The sequence below is a fragment of the Notechis scutatus genome, chromosome 2 (assembly GCF_049901735.1).
Source record: "Notechis scutatus isolate UNSWTSFEM ecotype Mainland chromosome 2, rNotScu1.2, whole genome shotgun sequence".
Taxonomy (NCBI): Eukaryota; Metazoa; Chordata; class Lepidosauria; order Squamata; family Elapidae; genus Notechis; species Notechis scutatus.
In genome coordinates this window covers 66,793,390-66,815,406 of record NC_142010.1, presented here as the reverse complement: position 1 = coordinate 66,815,406, position 22,017 = coordinate 66,793,390, and the positions used below count along the sequence as shown (strand labels likewise).

General features: G+C 40.0%; 1 protein-coding gene across 4 annotated transcripts in view; it reads left to right on the top strand.

The window, feature by feature from the left end:
* BSN (bassoon presynaptic cytomatrix protein) overlaps positions 1 to 21,787 on the top strand; it is a 231,372-nt gene extending 209,585 nt beyond the window's left edge. The window contains exons 6-12 of one of the 4 annotated variants that reach the window (XM_026673218.2): positions 6,382 to 8,542; positions 8,882 to 9,783; positions 11,013 to 11,106; positions 12,230 to 12,370; positions 14,160 to 14,214; positions 14,522 to 14,618; positions 16,643 to 21,787. In XM_026673218.2, coding sequence (XP_026529003.2) covers positions 6,382 to 8,542; positions 8,882 to 9,783; positions 11,013 to 11,106; positions 12,230 to 12,370; positions 14,160 to 14,200 — 3,339 coding nt within the window. In that variant the 3' untranslated portion in view covers positions 14,201 to 14,214; positions 14,522 to 14,618; positions 16,643 to 21,787. Of the gene's footprint in view, positions 1 to 6,381; positions 8,543 to 8,826; positions 9,784 to 11,012; positions 11,107 to 12,229; positions 12,371 to 14,159; positions 14,215 to 14,518; positions 14,788 to 16,642 lie in introns of those variants that run through there. The other 3 variants (XM_087954986.1, XM_087954985.1, XM_087954987.1) reach the window with 3 other exon arrangements.
* The last annotated feature ends 230 nt before the right edge of the window (positions 21,788 to 22,017 follow it).

Sequence of the window (22,017 nt, the reverse complement as noted above, 5' to 3'; positions counted from 1 at the left end):
TTTTCCTTCATAGTTAAAAGACATCCTGTATCCCCCAAAATATTCTCCTTGGTTAGCTCTCTTTTACAAGAGCTAAAGAAAATAAATCAACCGTAGTACCATCCTGCATGAAGAAATGTCTCCTATCTGTTATCCATCAAGACAAAAGAGGCAAGGCGTTATAACTGGCAGGGAGGGATTCATTTTTTATTTTGGCTTCCAATGTAGCTGAAAAATAGGGAATGAGCCCTGTCTTCCTGAAAATACTGAAAAGGGGTCTGGCTGGAATGCATACATGCATATTTGCCTGGAAATAAACAGGATAATGTCCTTGCCACAATTTTTTAGCTGCATTTCTCCCCCCGAGAAATAAGTTAGAAAGGAGAAGGCAGGAATTAGGAATGGATGGCAGCAGAAGGAAAAGGTGCCCTCATCCTTTCCTGCTTCTCTGGAAAACCTTTCAGTTATCTGTACCAAGAGAATGATTCCCCCAGTTGGCACTTAGCTTTAAATATAGCAAATAATGTATGGATGCGTTTTCATAAGGATACTGCACTGGGAAAGTAGGGTAAAATACCCCATGGAATAGAGGGCCCTGATGCTCCACTACCACCCCACCACCCCAAAAAAAAAAAACCAAGCCCATCATAAGTAGCTATTGGTGGTATTATTATCTCAAACAGGCTTGAGATCCAACAGATTCTTGGGAAGTAGCACTGACAATTTACATTGTGGACCAGGGAAGCCAAAAACCATAGCCTGTCAAAAAGCTGTTTATATTTAAAGAGACAAAGAGCTTCTTTTGATTGCAATGTTTTTGCCAGATCTTTCTTTCTTTCCTTCCTTCCTTCCTTCCTTCCTTCCTTCCTTCCTTCCTTCCTTCCTTCCTTCCTTCCTTCCTTCCTTCCTTCCTTCCTTCCTGACATTTCACAGAGTGCTATCTCATCTTTTCTCTTTGCTATAAAAAAACCCAAAATTATAGTGCTAAAGCATCTTGCTGAAGAGGTGTGTGCATACTAGGGAGGCTTGCTCTAACCTGCTGTGTTTGCAGCTTTTCCAGCTGTTTCACATGATGAATAGCAATTGAATCTATAGCAGATTTCTCCTGTACCAGTTCTTTGTTTATTCACTTATATGTCATGTGGGGAAACCTGCAACTTCAGATTGCTTCTTGTTTGCTACAGCCCTGAAAGCATCCACTCTTCCAGGGTTTTCCAGATGAATTAAGTAGACTAGGGGCTTTTGTAAAAAAAACTGCACTATTCCTAAAATGAACATTGTCAGTATAATGCTTATAGATGGGTGCAGGTGTCAGAACCTAGTGGGCTTTTGCTCATCTATGAAGTTTAATAGGATTTGCCCTGTTACTGCTGTGTTTGGATAGGAATTACAGGGCTGCCAGCTAGACTAGAAATAAAAAATAAATCATGCAAGAAGGTAGTGGCAAGTAATTTTTAATAACATTTCTAACAATAAGAAAACTGTACAGATCTAATCGCCAGGAGCCAATCTCTACTTGAGGAATACTTTAGCTTTTTATTTTGTTTCCTAACCACTAATCAAGATTGGTGCAAGATGCAATTTGCAAATGACCTTCAACCATTACTTTTAGAATAAGTGTTTGAAAGCAAACCCGTTCGGCAAGTTGATTCCTGTGCTAAAATAGCAAGCAAGCCCCATAAAAAAGGGAAAGATTGTGGCAGGAAAGCACAAAGAACTAGGTGTACATATATATGAGACCATGACTGAAAGATCTGAAAACACATCTCAGCAATGCTTGTGGGTGCAGGTAATGTTATAATGTTTTCAACTGTGAAGCTAAAAAAGATTTTGGATTTTTGACACAGTTGCCAAAAGGCAATTATAGGTCTGCATCAATAGAACTATAGCTTCTACATTCGTGACAGGTAATATTTATATTATATTCTGAATTGGCTAGTTCCAGCCTCAACTTCTGTTTTGGGTCCCACTTTTTAGAGGTTGTCAGGCAAATTAGAGCAGGAGACAAAAATGGGTAACATGGATCAAAGAAGTCCTTTGAGAAGAGATGGAAGAAACATTTTATTTTATTTATGTATTTATTTATTAAATTTATATTGCCGCCTATTTGCCCATGGTGACTCAAGGCGGCTTACAGAATAGTAAACCACATTTAAAACAATAAAACTAATAAAAAGAATCAAATAAATTAATATAGTAATAAAATCATAATAAAATCACACACATACCCGCCCTGGTGACAGCAGATCACATGAGTCATTTAATGGGCTCCATCCTGCCCTGGGTTTCCCAGGCCCACTGGCAGAACCAGGTCTTCAGTGTCTTCTGGAAGAGTATTGGAGTTGGGGAGGCGTTCTAATCTCTGGGGGAAAGATGTTCCAGAGAGGGAGCCACGCTGGAGAAGGCCCTTCTTTTGGGTCCCACCAGAGGTATCTCCCTTGGGGATGGGACCCGCAGCATTCCCTGCCTCCCCGCTCTGATGGGTAGGGTAGATGTGACTGGCAAGAAACAGTCCCTCAGATAACCTGGTCCCAAGCCATGAAGGGCTTTAAAGGTGACAACCAGCACCTTGAATTGCACTTGGAGGCAAATTGGCAGCCAATGCAGCTCCCGCAGGAGAGGTGATACATGCAGGGGTGGGATTCTACCAGTTCTACCACGATTCGCTAGAACCGGTTGTTAACATTCTAAGCAGTTTGGAGAACCCATTGTTAGAAGAAATTACTGGTCTAATCCCGTAAGGAAGACAGGAAGGAAACATTCTAGTGTTGCTTACAGAAACTGCCTTTCCGTTAACCCTTATTACATTCTTGGCAGGACTAGACTTCCTGTCTCTGGAACCTCTCTGGAGTTTTTTTCCCCTCCTTTGCTGGTACTTTGCTTGTGTGGAGTGACCATTCAAAGTTACAATGGCACTGAAAAAAGTGACTTATGACCATTTTTCACACTTATGACTGTTGCAGCATTCCCAGAGTCATGAGAGGCCAGGCGAGGAGATGCGTGCCTCGATGTGAGTGATATTGAGTTGGCCACACCTACCAACTAAGCCACACCCACAGAAGCAGTTGTTAAAAAATTGGAATCCCACCCCTGGATACATGTGCACACCGAGGTCTGCACAAAACCATGCGGGCCACTGCATTTTGCACCACTGGAGCTTCTGGATAAACATATGTGTTTATCATTCATAGAAAGATTCTGTGAGGGGATGAAATCCACAATTGCCTGTGAGAATCACAGGCAGAAGTAGTTCACAACCACTAAAGGATAAAAGGAAAAAATATTAATGATAAAAGTAGTTTGATGATGAAATGAAGGCTCTAGGAAAGTGGTGGGTTCTCCTTTCTAGACATCTTCAAATAAAGCCTGGACAGTCTTGATACAGTATTTAGGATATTTATCATTATAACTGAACACTTACCTGAAACAGTGGAACCTTGGGTCACGAACGCTTCTGTTCATGACCAAATCAGGTTCCAACCAAAAAAAACCACCCGATTTTTGAATCAGGTCACGATTCAAAAATTGGGTGGCGAACAAACCCAGCCACGGCAGATTCCCTTTCCATGCCAATTTCCCCTTCCGTGCATGAACAGCCCGTGCAATTTTTTGTCTGCGCATGCACAGTCGGTCGTGCTTCTGGTCACGACCAAATTGGGTTGCGACCGTAGTCCTGGAATGGATTACGATCACGACCCGAGGTTCCATTGTACTTTATAATAAAGAATATATGAACCTTCTTGGCTTTGGTACTAAACATCTTTACTTATATCTACTGTTCCACACCGTGGAATGTTCTTTCTATGGGATGATGTCCCCAGCAATACACCAAAATATTTCAGTTTGATTAATTGTAAAATAATGCATATTTGAAAAGACCACCTTCAAATTACAATTACATTCTGGCAAATGACAACTGCATTCTTATACAAACTGAATCTCCTTGTGTAGATAATGTCAGTACCGATATCTGCAGTGTCTTTGATATAATTGGCAGGACTGCTTTGGAACTGTGCCAAAAAAACGTTACATTTATATTTTGCTGCTTCCTGTTTGCTCCCAACCACTTCTTTCCTTTTTGCATCCTCAGAATCCTAAAACCGCTGATTTTCCAAATAACATTTCTCCAATCTGTTTAACACACATGATGATCTAAGCAACAAGAGTAGTGGGGGGGACTGTATATATTTTATAAAATGGCAAATGAGGTTGCATTGTTTTAATAATAGTTGTGAAACCAATCACATCATGAGAAGGTTCTGAATCACAGCAAGGTTACTTCTTGTAGCCCCAACATGAAAGGCCAGCTGCCTCTTGGCGAAATATACAAGTAAACTGCCCATTCTTTTTCTCTTTAACTAGAGATTACTAAAATATTCAGTAATTAGGGCTAATTATCCTAGGTAAGCCTGTCTTCCCCATGTATTTCTGTAATTCTCTTCTTTAAAAAAAATTCCATGCCTGCTCATAACTTTTTCTCATTCCTTCCATTGGATTTCAGCACTCCATGATATGCTATAATAGATCATGTGCACACACAAAATAGAGATGACACATTTTACAAATGATGCAGGCTCAAATTCTTGGCAGATGCATTTGACTTCTCAATATCACAACTTATCCTGAGCCATTGTGGAAGTTCTGCTTTAAACATACAGCATCTTTGCTTCTGATTGACACCTGACACAAGACATCTGAATTAACAATCTTGCGTCTAGCTTAAGGACAGCTTGTTGGAATTTTTGACACTATAGGTTGGCCTAAAGTTGCATATCAAGAACAAAAAATGCTAACACGATTGGAATGCTGTACCCCATTCAAATCTGATTCAGTTCCTGGATCTGTTATTGTAACACAGCAGGTTATTGTAACAGATCGAGGAATTATGGCAGTTTCTCCTCCTTTCTGTTGTGGACCTGGGTACAATGCATCTACACAATGTGGGGCATTCCTAAAGCCAGGGGATAAATGGGGACTTTTGTCATTTATAGGGAGGCAAAAACGCTGTTATTGTTATCCATTCTCCATTCTGCATGGTACAGTGACTGAAGTTATTGTCCCAGAAAGCTCAGGTCCTTTTACCTGGTATTCAGGCCCAATGAATAACACGAGATAGGTGGCAAGGACTAAGACCTTTATTTGCAAATAAAAAGTTGTTGAGAAACGAGTTCCAGAATGGGCATAACTCTGCTCAGAGTTAACACCCTTTTGAACAGTTTTGAAAAAAGTACATTGCCATGAACCAATCATGGGAGCATACATCACTACAAACCAACCACTAAAAGCAAATTTATGCATAACATTTCAGTAGAAAGAGTAACAAAAAACTATTGCTATATGCTAAATAATTATTACGTGTGTTAAAGTATCTTAAAATGGGCTGTTCCAACAACAACATGGACAAATAACTGTAAAAATAACAAAGAAACAAAAATGTGAAACCCTACAACAATCTGAGTTGCCAAAACAGTTAATTTTAATTTTTTCAGACCCCAGACAGATGTTTATATATAATATAATGCTTATATCTATATAAGATATATAGATGTTTCATCTGCAAAGCAGAAATATTCTCCCCAGCCCCCAAGATACACAAATTTAATTTATTTAAATAATTAAATGAATTAAATCTGTGAATCATACTAGATTAATTTTGTATGGGTGCATTAGGAAAAAAATTGTTTGACTTCTGCCTCTTTCCATTTTTTTCTCAGTGTCAGTAACTGTGCCTGTTGATAGAGCAGATGTTTGCCAGCAACATTATTATTCATTCAAGATGTTTGAATATCAAGAAATACTTGTGTCCCACATTAGGAATTATTTTTATAAAGTGCATTTTGTTCATATATTTTACTCCAAAGAAACTACCAACAGCCTTTATAAACTGGCTATATTAGAGCCTTATCAGATAGTGCTTAAATCTACGAAGTGCTAGTGTTTTAGGGAAAAAAATGTAAAAACATCAAAATATTAATATTAAATGCATTTAAAATATTAATATATAGAATTAATCTTGTACATCTGCCCTTGGGGGAAAAAATGCAGACCATAGTTATCTATGAGTTATCTAAGGAATTATCTAAGGAGCTTCTGTGGTGCAGTGGTTAGAGTGCAGTACTGCAAGCTACTTCTGCAGCCAGCTGCCTACAGTTTGGCAGTTCAAATCCCACCAGGCTCAAGGTTGACCCAGCCTTCCATCCTTCCGAGGTGGGTAAAATGAGGACCCAAATTGTTGGCGGCAATATTATGCTGACTCTGTAAACCTTTATAGTGTAAAGCACTATAAAGCGGTATATAAGTCTAAATGCTATTGCTATCAACCACCCCTCCTAGTGAGTGAAAATAGCTGTGAATTCTTCCGTCGTACCTCTGAATTTAACCAGAGCTTCCATTGCTTTTTAGATTTCAACCTTGCAATCAAACACTCTCGTTCGGAAAGTGAAGCGGACCTTGCCTAGCCCCCCACCAGAAGAAGCTCAGCTTCCTCTGACCAGCCAAGCCCACTCACAGATGTACATGCCTGGCTTCATGCCAAAGGGTATTGGCGGGCAGCCCATCCAAGTGACCAAAGCCAGCCTCCTTAGAGAACTCGACCGAGACTTGAAGCTGGTAGAGCACGAATCCACAAAACTGAGAAAGAAACAAGCCGAGCTGGATGAGGAAGAGAAAGAGATTGATGCCAAGCTGAAGTACCTGGAATTGGGGATCAACCAGAGAAAGGAATCTTTGCTGAAGGATCGGAATGTTCGCGATTATCCATATTTGAGATGCTTGGGAGAGAATCGAGATTATATGTCTGACAGCGAGCTAAATAACCTTCGGCTCTCTGGTTATGAGAGTAGAAGTCTCCTGGCAAGGCCTAGCGCCACCCCTTCTAACCAATATGCAGAATTCTCCAGCCCCCAGTACACTTCAACAACTTCCTACACCCCGTACCAGTACTCCTCAGTTCAGACCGCTGCACCAGCCCCAGCTACATTCCAGCAAACAAGATTTCAACCTCCATACTATCCTATAGCAAGCAGCGGTCCGACTCAAAATGATTTCCAGCCAAGCCGGATGCCTGCTTACCCCTCCCAAACCACATACCAGGCCCATAGCTTCACCCCAAGTACTGGGTATCAGTCTGAACTGGGCCTACAGAGCCACCAAGGCTTCTGCCCACCTTACCAAGCTCAGACCGCTTATCCCAGTCAGACACCCTTGCAGCCTGCCCAGGGTGCTCTTCTTCAGGCTCATGCAGACACCCACACAACCTCCCAGAAGCCGAGACAGACCTCCCTGGCTGACTTAGAGCAGAAGATCCTGACCAATTACGAAGTCATTAGCAATCCCACTGTGGTGATCTCTGCTGCAACCCCTGAAGTGATCTACAGCACCGCAACAGTGACCAGCAGTTATGATCAACACAAAGCCCCAGAAGGGAGGCCAGGAGATAGGAGCAGTGCTGCACAAAGTCCCTCTACGGGCTATTCATCTGACTCCCTATACACCAATCTAGAGCAAAACATTCCTCGGAACTATGTGATGATTGATGATATCAGTGAATTAACCAAAGAGAGCAGCTCAGGAGAGGGTCAGAAAGGGGATTTGCCATCACACAGCAGCAATGGACTGCCTATCAAAGACAAGAGGGAGGTTGCGGATGTAGACGTGTCTAGCAGGCCTTGTTGTTACTCAAAAGGAGAAGAGGAGTCTGAAGAGGATATTTATGATCACCATGGTCCTGACCATCGGGGGAAAAGCTATCCTAAAAGCGCAGAGAGCAATGGGAGAGTATCAGGCAGTTCTTATTACTATGGAGACAGTGATTATAGATCATCCTCTCATCCAGACAAGCATGGGGCAAGTGTGGGAGTACAAAAACACTCTTCAAAAAATCTGGCCCCTGCTGTCATCTCTTCCAAGCGCAGCAAGCATAGGAAACAAGGTATGGAGCAGAAGATCTCCAAATTCTCCCCTATAGAAGAAGCCAAAGATGTAGAATCAGATCTGGCCTCCTATACAGTGACTACATCAGTCAGTAGCAGCAGCATAGCATCCAGAGCAAGGAAAATGCAAGATGATATCACTTATGGCCTAAAGAAAAATGTTTATGAACAGCAGAAATACTATAGTGTATCCAACAGAGATGGGATTGAAGAAGATGACAGAGCATATAGTGGTGGCCGATCAAGATCCTCTGGATATGTGTCAGAAAAGCTGTCAAGTCGTGAAATTAGAAGCAGATCTTATGAAAGAGAGAGCATGGAGAGGCCTCAGAAAGGAAGCTCCAAACCTTCCTCTCTTAGTATGAGTCAGAGTCGCGGGCGACCTCCAATTCGCACGCAAACGTCAGAAGAAGAAAGTCCTATCAGTCCATTAGGAAAATCCGTGGGCGTATCGCGATCCTCAGGTGGACCTCTTCCTCAGTCTGCTGGAGATAGTTGCTCCCAGTTTTGCTCTAGTCACTCATTGCCTGATGTACAAGAACATATTAAAGATGTGCCAAGAACCCATTCTTACAAACATGAAGAAGGCTACATCATGGATGATTCACACTGTGTTGTTTCAGACAGTGAAGGTAATAACTACCTGTTGTGACTTATCTCCAAGCATGCCCAAGCGGGTCATATTTGCAAAGAAAATGCCACCAATTCCATTTGCTTGCCATGTGCCTTTATCATGATTTCATTTTCTGTTTTATGTTAGCATGTTGCACGTTGCATGTCCTAATGTTGTTCACTGCCTGTTCAGTGTGTTTCTTTGCTGAGGTTTCTGTTTTTATATTTCCTGAGTGGCTGCTGTGACATACCCTGCATTCCTGTGATAAGCTTCTTCTCTATTTCATTGCATGGCTTCCGTCAGAATACATTCCTAGCTTTGGATCAGGAGATTCACTGTGATCTTTTTTGGTTTGAAGCCTACCACTTGGGCCAAGAGGAGACGGACTGGTTTGACAAACCAAGAGAACCTCGTTCGGAGAGGATGAGGCATTATGGTGGCCATTCCTCATCCTCTCAGAGGAGAGGTCCAGTTAAGCACACCTATCATGATTATGATGAGCCCCCAGATGAAGACTTGTGGCATCATGATGACTATTCCCACCCACGTCACTCTTCCTCCAAAGATCACAAGCACCATGGAGATTATGGGCGACATTCATCCTCCTCCCGCCACTCCACTGATGACCTGCCCAAAAGATCCTCCAGGCAACACCCAAGAGACCCAGGCCGCCATGAGTCACATGGACGTGGACATGGGCAGCCCACTTCCCAGAAGAAGGCCCAGCAATCAGATACAAGAACCCAGCAAGGTTATCCTCCCAGCTCCTCGGAGTACCCTCAACAATCCCGACAGCCGTATCATCATACCTCAGAGTCCCAAAAATCCCAGAGGCAGATGCAACACGGGTTGCCATCTCAGCAGCCAAAATCTGAGCCTTTGTCTCACCAACAGCAGCAGCAGCAGCAGCAAAAGCAGCAGCAGCAGCAGCAGCAGCAGCAGCAGCAAAAGCAGCAGCAGCAGCAGCAGCAGCAACCCAGGCAACAGCAAGTTGGGCAGCAGCAACCATCATCTAGGCAGCAGCAACCACCAGGCAGACAACCTCAGCAACAGCATCAAGCAGGTCCTTCTCATCAACAGCCACAGCAGGTTCGGATGCAGCAGCAGCAGCAACAACCACAACAACAGCAACAGCCACCACTGGGAACCCAAGCCCAACCATCCTTGCGGCCAGCCCAACAGCAGCCTGGTCAGCCTCAGCCATCAGGCAAACCGCAGCCAACTGCCCAAGCACAACCTAGCGCTCACCAAGCAGGACCAGTGAGTACCACTTCAATTTTTGTTTAAGGAGAGATGGTTAATCATTCCATCCTTGCTAACTGTCTGTTGTCTCGCCCTTCATTAAGGTGTGAATGATCTGTTCTAGAGTAGCAAATGTGTGCATTCATCTCAATGTCACACACACAAAACCAAATGGAATAAATATGTATTCATGGAACACATGAATCATTCTACAGTCTAGATGAATGTATTATATGCAGGTAAGTTGTCTTGATGGATGGATTGCAAGAGTTAATTATGGTATCAGAGGTTATAGAGGAAACATTCTGTTCAGCAAATGTTGGAGAGAAGTAAAAAAAAAAAGAAGATTAAATGAGGGGGCGGAGAAATAGAACAATTATGGGGGTAGGCCAGCTCCCTAGATTTCTGAAAGAGGTTTCATTTGCAGTCAAAGGTCAGGAGATGTAAGGGACTGAGAGAATAAATTTAGGAGATAGGAAGAAGAGCTGCAATAGCCAGGGCAATAGTCAGACAAGAGGTATCTCCATCCACAGAAGGAATGGGGATAGAGAAAGCATCTCAGAAGGGGTTCTCCCTTATTCTCTGGGAAGTAAGGACAAGGGAGGGGAGAGATTCTGTTACCTTAACCCTACAAGAAAGGTATTATTAGTAATGATAGTTTTGGTTTTCTGCCTGAATTACCTCAGAGGGCTGACAGGAGAGAACAGCCAACAGTCACAGGGCTGCTTTCAGCACTTCCAAGTTTGTGGGTTGAGTCCCCAAAGATTTAATTTTTAATTTGACAGGTTAGAATATTTAAATACAAAAAGGGTGCTCATATTTCATTGAATTCAGCTAAGTGATTTTAATATGTATATCATATTTTTTTTCTTGACCCAGCCTTGCTTGATCCTGCCCTCCAATATTTTGAAATGTGGCTCCTAGTTTGCCACCCACTGGTCTAAAGTGAGACTCATCTGAAAACAGTTATTCTTCTCTGTCAGTGAGCCTAGAATTAAAGAAACATAGAAACATTGGAGAGAAGAGGATCTATGGAGAATTAGGATCAGCACAGGACCAATTAGAAATAAGAAAAATGAGTCAGCTTTTTAAAATTATGGTGACAAAGCTGCTAGGTGTGTTTTCAACAGATGGGTTTTATATTAAGATAATTTTTCTCTAACATCCTTTGCTATTCCCCCAAATCAGAGACTGGAAAAAAAAAACTTTCTTAAACCAACAAATGAAACTTCTGTTTCCCATTATAGGCTAAAGCAGAACAGCCGGATGTATCCAAGCCTACCACAAAAGTGCCACAGGTGGGGAAAGCACCCCAGACACAACCGCAGGGGACAGCTGGAGGTCAGTAAGCAGCTTCTCAACTAGGCAGGTGTTTTTAGCACCTACTATTGTGTGCATTTCACTAGGGAACACTAGTGGAGTTAGTTTTCTGAGGGAAGAATTCCACTTGCGTTTTCAAAATGAATTCCAAAATGATCACATGACACCCTAGGCAAGATTAAGAAGAAGAGAAAAGTTTGGCCACGGTTGGCCTCAAAATGTGTGCCAATTAGTATAGAATTAATTCACAGGAGACTAGAATTGCGTAAGTTATAGTAAAGGTGTCACAAGTACAATACTTAAAATAAGGTTTCTAAGTGTCTTCTTCCTGTGAACAGAGAGGATGGAACATCTCACCCTGATTAAAATCTGATAATAAATTGCTTGCTCTTTACTTAGCTCAGCTTAAAATACTATGTTCATTGAGAAATTCATATCAATAACTCCCAGTTACTTTATTTGCCTGTAAGAAATGGCCCTTCCTACAGAGGGTCAGTAATTGGGCAGATAAGACATGAACTTCTTTTGACTTGCCCTCATATTTTGCAACCCATTTCATTGGGAGTTCAGATTTGGAACTCATATTTTTATCTTCAGGAAGGCTATCAAGGTGCATATATTCATGTTAGCCTTTTTTATTTTATTTATCAAATTCATTGGTCACCCATCTTACTACAGAATAACTATGGGAGGCTTTTGAACTGCTTAAATCAGGGGTGTCCAACCATGGCAACTTTAAGACATGGCTGGCTGGGGAATACTGAAAGTTACTGGACACTGGAAATCCACAAGTCTTAAAATTGGAAAAATTGGAAACCTCTGGTTTAAATGATAGATTTACTGAATATTTAGCTGTTATGTTTTTCTATTATGTTAACTTTATTTTAGTTGGGCATTAGGTTCTTTTGTATTTTCTTTTATTTTTTGGCACTGAGAGTACAATTTTCTGTATGGAAAGATTGGATATAAATATTCTGATCAAATGAATGCTTGCCACTACATTTTTTTTCTTGCAAGACTTGTTATATTTCTATAGTGAGCAAAGATAATTATTTTTTTTACAAACTGTTTCCTGGTGGTAAAGTAGGACGTACATTTTGTTGAATTCACACATATTAATTTATTTCGTCACTTTCTCTCACAGGCATTAAACTGGGCCCCAAACCAACAGGCCCCTCCTCATCTACAGGAGCAGCAGCTGGACAGCCAGGAGCAGAGGGCGAAAGTGTCTTATCCAAAATCCTGCCAGGAGGAGCAGCAGAACAAGCAGGCAAATTGACAGAAGGTGGGAATTCTGAGTCACAATATTGTCAAATGTTCACTTTTCAGATGATTGTGATTCAGATGATCTGTCCTGCTGCTCTGTCTGTGAGCAGTCAAGATGCTTGTTTATCACCTCAGTAACAATATACTGTTTGGAGATAGGATTTCAGGACCAGAACAGGACCATCACTGACCTTTTTTTTTTTTGGAAATCCTACTCAGTGGTCAACAACTAAGAATGATCTATCACTCTCTGGTACAAATGCTAGTGACTTCTTGGGTAGCAACACCTTGTTGTTTAATTCTCTCCCAAAAGAACATCATGTCAGGGGGCTCTGGCATCCACCCCCATTTAAATCATGAGTTTCCAGCCGCCTCTCTCAGAGTTTAAATAAGATTTATTAGGAGTAAACATGCCGGTGCTACCTGGGTGTAGCTGACTCTGAGACACATCATTCATTTATCCTTTTTTAAAAAAAAACAAGTTTTATTCATTTTTCCACCTTTTAACATCTCATTTTAGAGAACAGCATGATTACAGATTTCACATATACATACAAATATGACCATAGTTCCATATTCAATTTTTGTATTCAATTTCTTATCTTAACGATGCTTTTATACATTTTCTATTTTATTGTATTATTCCCAATGCATATCTCATTTTTAATTCACATGTATTAACTTTACAATTGTCATACTTTAATACTTTTAACTGTCACATTTGTATAGTCCTCTTAAATTCTGATTAATAACACTCCTTCTATAAATTGGTTTCCCCCCTAAAATATCAGTTTAAGTGCGCCACCTCCAAGTTACATATTCATTAATTATCTCCCCTTTTAAATCCCATTAAGTGTTTAACATTTTATTGCCTAAATCATTAAAAAATAATATTCCCCATTAAGATTACATAACATATATAAATCAGATTCTGCATGGTTTCCCCTTTTTGATTTCATGGAATTTATCTACATTTTCAAAAAGAACAAAGGGACATATTATCATTCATTTCATCCTTGACCCTGATCTTCCCCACCCCCTGGATGTATATTTTCCAATGGGACCCATAGCCAAGAGTCATCAATCATGCTCTCCAGTAATAATCTTGTGCTCCAGAAGCTTCAGTCTCCTAGAAATTATCTATGAAGCATTTAAGGAATGTACTACTTCCCCTACTCCCTTTCTGCTGGCAACTCTAAAAGACCAGAGAAATATTTTTGAGTTGACATATCATTTGTGTTATTTATTTTGTTATATGTTTTGTTTGTACAACCTTTTATGTCCTATTTTCTTAGTCTCGTGGTGGTTTCAATCAAACAAAGTAAATACGATTCAAAGAAAGCACCTTAAAAGATATGAAAAAAAAACTCATTCCAGCCCAACACTCCAGGTAAACTAAAGGAAACTCTTTTATCCACCATAATACCTGAGCTTCTTGCAAAATAGCTACCCCTTCAGAGCTTTCCCGGAGGCCTAGAGGAAGCAAGGCACTCAGAGCATGGAGATTGTTACTGAGAAGGAGCATCACATGAGTTTGAGAAGAGCTATGTCCATTCAACAGGCTAATTCCACCAGAATTTTTGTTTTGTTAATTGTTTTCACTGAGTGTTGTATCTGTTATATTTTTATTGCACTGATATTACTATAAACTGCCTTTGATGTGCTTTGTGGGTGCCAAGAAGTAATGCATAAATATTTTAGGGGGAAAAAGCTGAAGATCTGGTTAAAAGAATACAGAGTTTCAAACTCAAACCTTATACTGTATCAGATGGTTTTAACACTGATTTCTCTTTCCTTTACTCCAACAGCCGTATCAGCTTTTGGCAAGAAATTCACATCGTTTTGGTGAGAGTACAATATTCGGTGAGTCATACTGGGTCTTCCAGCACCATCCACAATGTCCTTATATAATGTCCTACCAAAACCATATCAACACGCTGAAATGCCAGAGCCCAGAAATTTCTTATTTATTACTTGATAGAATTCTGTTCCCATCATTGACTTTAAATTGACATGTGCCCTGAAGCAGGTCATTCTATTGTTGCTTAATCTGAGTATCCCTTTATTTTCATTTTCATTTCCATCTTCCTATCTTTTCTTTTTTAGAATTCCCTTTCTCTTTACCAACAGCTGCTTCTTTTTCTTGTTTCTCTCATCACTGATTCAGCAGGCATTTGGGGAAATAAGTGAAATGTCATCCTTGCACTGGAAAAACCTATGAAGAATCCATTGGAATTCATTTGCCGCTCTGAACTCTGGGTATAATAGTGAGTATCATCCATTTGCCTCCATTTCCACCTCTGCCACGATGTATCAGGAGTAGAAATGTGACCAATAGTTGACTTTCATCAAATGTGACTGAGACAATCCCTAGAAGATAAAGTCCTGGAGATGGCGGTTTTTAACCCAATGATATGATTTCCAGCTTAGCTGAAGGTAATTTGCCTGGGTTAAATATGTTATGCTATATTTGAATGAAGAGAATCTCTTAGTGCTCTTAATTGTTGCATTATTTAAATATTGAGTGCTGCACAACATTACAGAAATTACCACAGAGCTCTAATAGTGCATATCGGGACTGTGTAGATTTTATTGTGTGTATTATTGTGTGTATAAGTTCAAATTTAGCTGTCCTTCCTGCCTTTAAATGAGCCTTGAATATTACTTGACTTTCCCCCCAGGCCTTGGCTTGGTTGATTGTTGGGTTTCTTTAGGTTGGAAGACAGTTTTTATTGTTCCCTCTGGGAAACAATTATTCTTGCCTGATTCTGTAATATTTCTTGTCTTTTTTAATTTGTGAGATACCCAGCATCATTCTGGAGTCAGGCATCTCTATAAATGTGTTTAACAAATATATAAAAGAAATAAATCCAGGGTTTTCCTACATTGCAGCTTTAAGATGTTGACAAGCTGGAAATGAAGCCAGCTTACGAAACCTCTCTGATGTGGATCCCTTCCTCGTTTCTGTCTACTTAGTTGACTTGCAATTCTATCTGGACCATGCCTAATTGGTCAGTTCCCCTGTTCCTCTTGCAATTTCCTGAAAAGAAATGGTTTTGTACATTGCTGAATTGAGTTCTACCAAGAAAGCAGCACGGAAATATAAATAAACTATTCTTTCTTTGAAAAGCTACAGAGAGATACATGGCCAATGATGATCATAGAGGTAATTCTCACTAACCAACCACAATTAGAACCAGCAACTCCATTGCTAAGTCGTTAAGTATGATATCATTTGACCATACCAACTTATGACATCAGTTCTGACTGTGATCATTAAGTGAATCACTGCTGGTTGTTAAGCGCAACTTCCTGGTCGCTTCCCCATTGATTTGCTTGTCAGAATCTTTCTGTGAAGGTTGAAAATGACTATAGTGTGACTGTGGGATGTTGTGATAATCATAAATGCATGCCGATTGCCAAGCACTCAAATTGCAATCACGTGACTGCAGAAATGCTTCAACGGCTAACATTTTGAGGATTAGTCATAAGTCTCATTTTTCAGTGCCATTTGATCAGTCGCTGCACAAAAGGTCAGTAAGTGAGGGCTACCTGTATTATCTCTGGATTCCCATTCCAGAATGTTGTAATCCAGGATTACAGGAGCTCAAAGAGATGGAAGTGGCATTTCAGTTCTGCTGAGTTGATTCTAGCCTCTGGGTTCAATCAGAATTTTGTATCAATAGAACAATCACATCTGGTTTTTGTCTATTTGAAAGAACTGTATGTTTTTAATTGGGGAGGGGAAATGAATTTATCCCTGTTGATGTAGCTTTTTTACACTTTTTGCTTCAGTATTCAGAATGAAATATGAGCTGAGTATACATCCAAGCTGGAGCAAAGAGGTGAGATGGAAAACATGTGGTCTCTTTTGGAAAATATTCTTTCATGTATCTGAGTGCTCCAGTATATGAAAGTATTGCAACTCAAATAGAAGCAACTACTTTAATTACTATTGCATTGTTCAGTTTTGACTAATTACCATTTCTAGCTGTTTCAACCTTTACCTTCACTTTGTATAGTGAAGTACAACCACATCATTCCCTGACAGCATGATAAAATGCACTTGTACTTCTGCAATTAATATCGAACATATTGTCCAATACTTCTGAAGGGTACAAAGATGTGGAAGATTGGATGAGCTCCTCTACTAATTGGGTTAATGTTCACCTCTCATTACATATAAAAGATGTGTTCTCCAGCTTTTTCAGTAGATATTCTTAGGGACTCTGTTCCCCCAATTCTTGAAATATTATAAATATATTTCTGTGTTGTTTTTTGTCTTATCAAGCTTTTGAAACCATGGAAAACCACTAGGCTCAGAGAACAAAACAGAAGAGCTGTTCATACAGATTTATCCCTGTGGATCCCATAAGGTGCTCTTTGAGGACGCCCTGAGCCAACGGTCACAAAGGACTTTGAAAGCCACTGTTGTCAAACCATATTCTGCAAGCCTCAAGGGTTGAAAACAGATTCTTAGACTGAGAAGATGTACGTAAGAAGGTGCAATTAGAGAAGAGAGGCTTGTGTCACACAGGCATGCCACTTTTCTGTCGCTTGAGATGTTTGGGACTCCAGAAACTACCTATGACTGTAGTTCCATTTGTGCCTAGCATCTGATTTTTGGGAACCATGGCCTTCTCTTAGGATTATACGCAAAGTTACTGAATTTTAACTCTTGTTCTTCATAGGTTTTTCCCATTCTTCAAAATGTGTTTGAACTGAGGGCTGGGAGCTGGATGCTCCATTCTCCTTCACATTCCAGTTTGTCCCCATCAACCCCCATTCCCCTCCAGTGTTTGTTCCCTCTCATCATCCCTGCTATGGAAAAATCTGGGACGAGGGGAACTCTGACTAGGACCTAACACTGTTTCACTACTGAGTTAAGAGGCCATAGGACTGAAAGGCAGTGCGAACTGGCTGACTATTGACTGACACAAATGCTGGCCAGGCATGTCTTATCAGCCACCCAAAGCCATCCTGAAGCCATTCTAAAGCATTCAAATGGCAGTGCTTTTCATCATTAATGTTGTGCATTGTTTTATGTATGCCTGGGATTATTATTTTTTTTAAAAAAAAACAGCCTTAATCATTCCACTTTTATTTACATGTATACCTCATTGGTGCCCAGAAACTGGAGGCTTGGTTTATTATTTTTTGTGAGGTTCCTTTTATGTTTTTTCTTTTCTTTTTTCTTTTGCCTAGTATCATACGTCATTAATCTCTTAACTTTGTACTGAGTTAGCATCTGGGCTGTTGTCGGCAGAAGCAATAGAGTGCAGAAGGCTATCAAGAGCACAATCCAGTCTGACGAGAAGAGCTTGCCTCTGCCATCCTCCTTTATCCTACTGTGCAATTCAAGTCCTTCTTTAAGCCATTATCGGTGGGCATGCTCAGAAAGATGGAGGAGCTACTTGGAACAGCGTGTTGGTAAACCTGCCCACTTGGAGCTCTTTGCACCGTAAACAGCAAGAGCTGAAAGAACACCCTGTGTTGTTGTTTTTTACTTTTTTTGTTGTGGTAAAAAAAAAAATCCAGTAAGTGTACAGATGCTCCAGTTCCCATTTGTTTGTGCTGTTTCCTGCCCGTCTTTCATCCACGCAAAGCATGTTCAAAAACAACAATTCATTGGTGTGACCCATAGGAGCTTCCATTCGCCATGGGTAACAGCAAAATGATTCTCATGTCTAATGTTCTATGCAATGAAATTACAAAATTTTAAAGACAACTGTTAATATTTAATAAGTTCAATGTTATGTATAAGGATATAATTGCAAATGTGCTATCAAGAACCTGGATAGATATCTTTATATCGAACACCTGTGTGTATGAAGTTTCCAATTAGTGGCATGCTTGACCCATTCAAGGGACACTTTTGCCAAAGGGTAGCCATAGAGCCAGTGACTGTCTCTGTCTGTAGTAGAGCATGGCTTGCTACTTCTCTGCACGGTTTCATCTACTTAGAATGCTTGCCGTTCGTTCTTTGCTTGAAATTACTTTTTTTTTCCCAAGTTGGTTCATCTTCTTTATTGAATGCCATTACAGATTTATGCACTTGTTATTGAAGCCCTATCGATGACACCATGAAGAGTAATTATTCCACAGAACATTACACTAGGTTTTCTATATTTAATTACACTCACTCTAAGCCCTTTGACACATCCTCTCAAGATCTAGGGGCTTCTTGGCATGGTCTAAACCTAATGCACATTCCTCCTGTCTAAATTAAAATTAAAATCCTATCTAAGTATTCAAGAATTACAGCCTGGAAAAGTATCCCAAGAATGAAATATATTTGCAAACATAGCAAGGGAGAGTGAACAGGTCTGTCATTAATTAACACATCAATTCTGCCCAATTCCTCTTTTCCGCATTCTGAACTTGGGAGAGCAAAGGTGCAAATAATGACTGCTATTACATACAGAACTACTCAACCTACCTTTCTGAAATTCTGAAAATGTGGAAGCAGAGAACCACTAGGTGGTTAGTTCAAGAGTGGAGTAAATGCAGTGCCAAATCTGAAGCAATCCCACGTTTCCACCAGACCCTCAATGCAGTGATGGCAAAGCTATTTTCTCCCTATAGGACTTGATTGAAAGCCAGAATACCATGCAAAAATTGGAACAAAAATGTATACCTTTTTATACTGAGAAATGGAGTGGGGGAAGAAGCAGCTAATATATATTTTACATGTTAGATTCTTCAAAATGTGGAAAGTTTATAATCTTTTGATACAGAAAATATAGGTTGTGTTCCTGTTTGGCAATGCACTTGACAAGGATACTAGAAGTCCTGGATGTCACCTCTGTATAATGCTACAAATACATCAATAAGCTGTGAATCACACTGTGCAAGAAGGCAATTTTTTCAGGAGTACTGCTGACATGTATATTTTAGAAATATCTTTTTCCCAGAGATTGAAATAAGGTGTAGTAATGGGACCTGGTAGGCCAGTGAGTAATTTCATGTTAGCCATAGTTATACCATTCAGGTATCAGGTTTGCACAATCAACAATGGTCTGCACAATCACAGTTGATCCCAGCTGCTTGTCTAAAATTCCTATCTAATACGAACATATGTGAGAATATGTTTGCCTTTGCTTGCACTTAAAACACTTTAGTTGTACACCGAAAGAAGGGTATGATGTGATCCTTAGGTAAAGTGTGTGGTATTTTAATAAGCCTTATTATTCTAAGCCTGTTTTGAACAACTGGCATATAAAGTGATATATCTCATCATATAAAAGCACTAATTTGATATTTTGTAAGCAGCATTCTAACAAAAGTTTTCCATGGTTACTACAAGTTCAAAGCATAGTCTCCTTATCCTTACTCTATATTGTAGAATATATGTTCATTTGCCCATGATTCTGGTTTCTTAGATTCATGAAGAAGGCTTTCAAATGCCCGCTGGCTCTGTTGATTGAGGTGAAAGTAGGCAGATTGAAATCTATCAGCTGCATGGACCATGGAAACTACAGTTGTATTAGATCTTTGTTAGGCAAGGATTCCATCTTTAATAGCCCTTTGTAAGGGCAAGCAGGAAGCTTCTATCTGTGGTTATTCAGTGGGTACTGACCATAGAATTCAGCTTCTAATAAGTAAGGCTGCATACATATTGGCTGTATGACCCTTTGCCTGTTCTGTCTGTAGTTTGAATGAGTGTGAAACCCCTTAAGTTAAGCTAGTCATTTCCTAAGAGGCAGGACTTGGTGGAAAAACTCCTTGGCTGTGTGTTGCTCCACAGTTTTACTTATAATCAACCAACTGTTTGTGTTTGCACACTACAATGTGCAATAACTTAACCACATGTCTTTCATTATGCACTAAGTTAAAGGGTAGTTGGCTAGTTTGTTTAGTATTATGCAGCATTTAAAACTATGGGGTCCTTGGTGCTTTCTGAATTTGGTGCACCAATGTTACCTAGTCTGGTAATGAAATGTTTGCAAAGAAATAACCAAACTCAGAGAGCACCAAGGAACCCACAGTTCCACCTGAGCTACAATATTTTTTTTCTATCAGTAGCCTTTAAAACTCTCCCTCTGCAGAAGTCCTTTTACCAGAGGAATTAACCCATTGTATTTAATGTGAATTCCTGCACAGAAGACCAGTCATTTGTTTCTGTAGTTGGTTTAGACCTAGGAAAACAAAGGCTAGATTTTTACATTTAATTGTGTTTCAGTAAATTTCCAGCATTGCTGAATTGGTTATTTTTCTAGCAAAAAGACAAGATTTAGATAAGAAGCTTATCTTTTGTTCTACCGCAATTAAAAAAAAATTAGCTCAGGAAAGCATTAAGTGAATTCCATGGAATGCACACCTGCCTTGGTGGCAGAGATTTCATCTCAAACATCTAGTTTAATACCAGTGCTTCATTCTAGGCTTGCAGTAAGTGCAAAACTACCTGAATATTTGAATTGTTTTAATAATGGGCAGGCTGGAAATCATTTCTAACAGAACAGATTAAAAACTAATATTCCTAGTAGAACTTTCTCATGTGTGGTTTACATATATAGTTTATTTAACATACGGGTACATCATCACTTCAGGATAAATGTAATACATTTTGGGAAGTTATTTCAAGTAGAATGACAAACTGAAGCAGTGAGATGCCCACCATTCGTTCACTCACTTACACACTGAATTCTGAGAAGAGGGATTTGGTTCCAAATGTAGAGACCAAGTTATCTGGCAAGGACAAGCATGTTTTACACCCAGTTTCTTTCCAGCCACCCAGACCTCTTTTTCTTAGGCTCCCAGCAATGACAAGTGCATAATCTGAGGATGCTTCTCCAGACTCTAAACTGAATTTGTGTTCCCTATTGGTTTTCTCAACAGTGGCTGCTACAACCTTCCTTGACCCCCTTCCATTGTAAATACCTGTACAGTGTATAAAATAAAAGTCTCACATGGTATGAAGAAAAACAACAACTCCCCAAGAAAACAATCAACTCACAGCCCCCTTTTGTGGGAGCTCCATCTCAATGACCAGCACACCTGCCAACTCTTGCTTTTGTGTAGAAAAACAAAATCAACAAACAAAGCCTGGTGTTTGTAACTAACTTTTCTGAACTGTTTTCTTTCTTGCAAAGCATAGCAGAGTCCCATAAAGCTGTTGTGGCTGTCACATGACATGTACCGTCCATGCTCTCCTCCTGCCTTCAGTTTCAATTTTTTTTCTTTTTTCTTTTTGTATTATTTTGGAGGTGGCAGAGTTCTGTATAAAACCAACAACCCATCCAACAAAAGAAGAAGTTTACAGTTGTAAGTGCAATGACCTTTATCTGAACATTGTAAATGATGTGTGTGTCCTGCTGTGCTCTGTGAGAACTTGTATTTCAGTGTAACACCTCATGTATTGTGATTCCGTATGGCAAGTTGCCCTACAAGGTATTTCTGTGGAAAACAGAATAAAAGAACTTGATATGATTTACAAGATGCTTTAGTTTAATCTCTGACTTCTAGAAACACCTGACCTTGAGGGACTTCCCTAGTAAAGTTTTCCTTAGTATGTGAGATCATTCAACCTCTTGGAGTCCCAAATGAGTTAACAGTAACACCCAAAAATAATAACTTAAAAAAGTCAAGCTTGAAAACACTAGTCACTGCATTCTAGCAAAATTGGCAGTAAACATTGCAGATGAAGTCAATCCAGACTGCCATGCA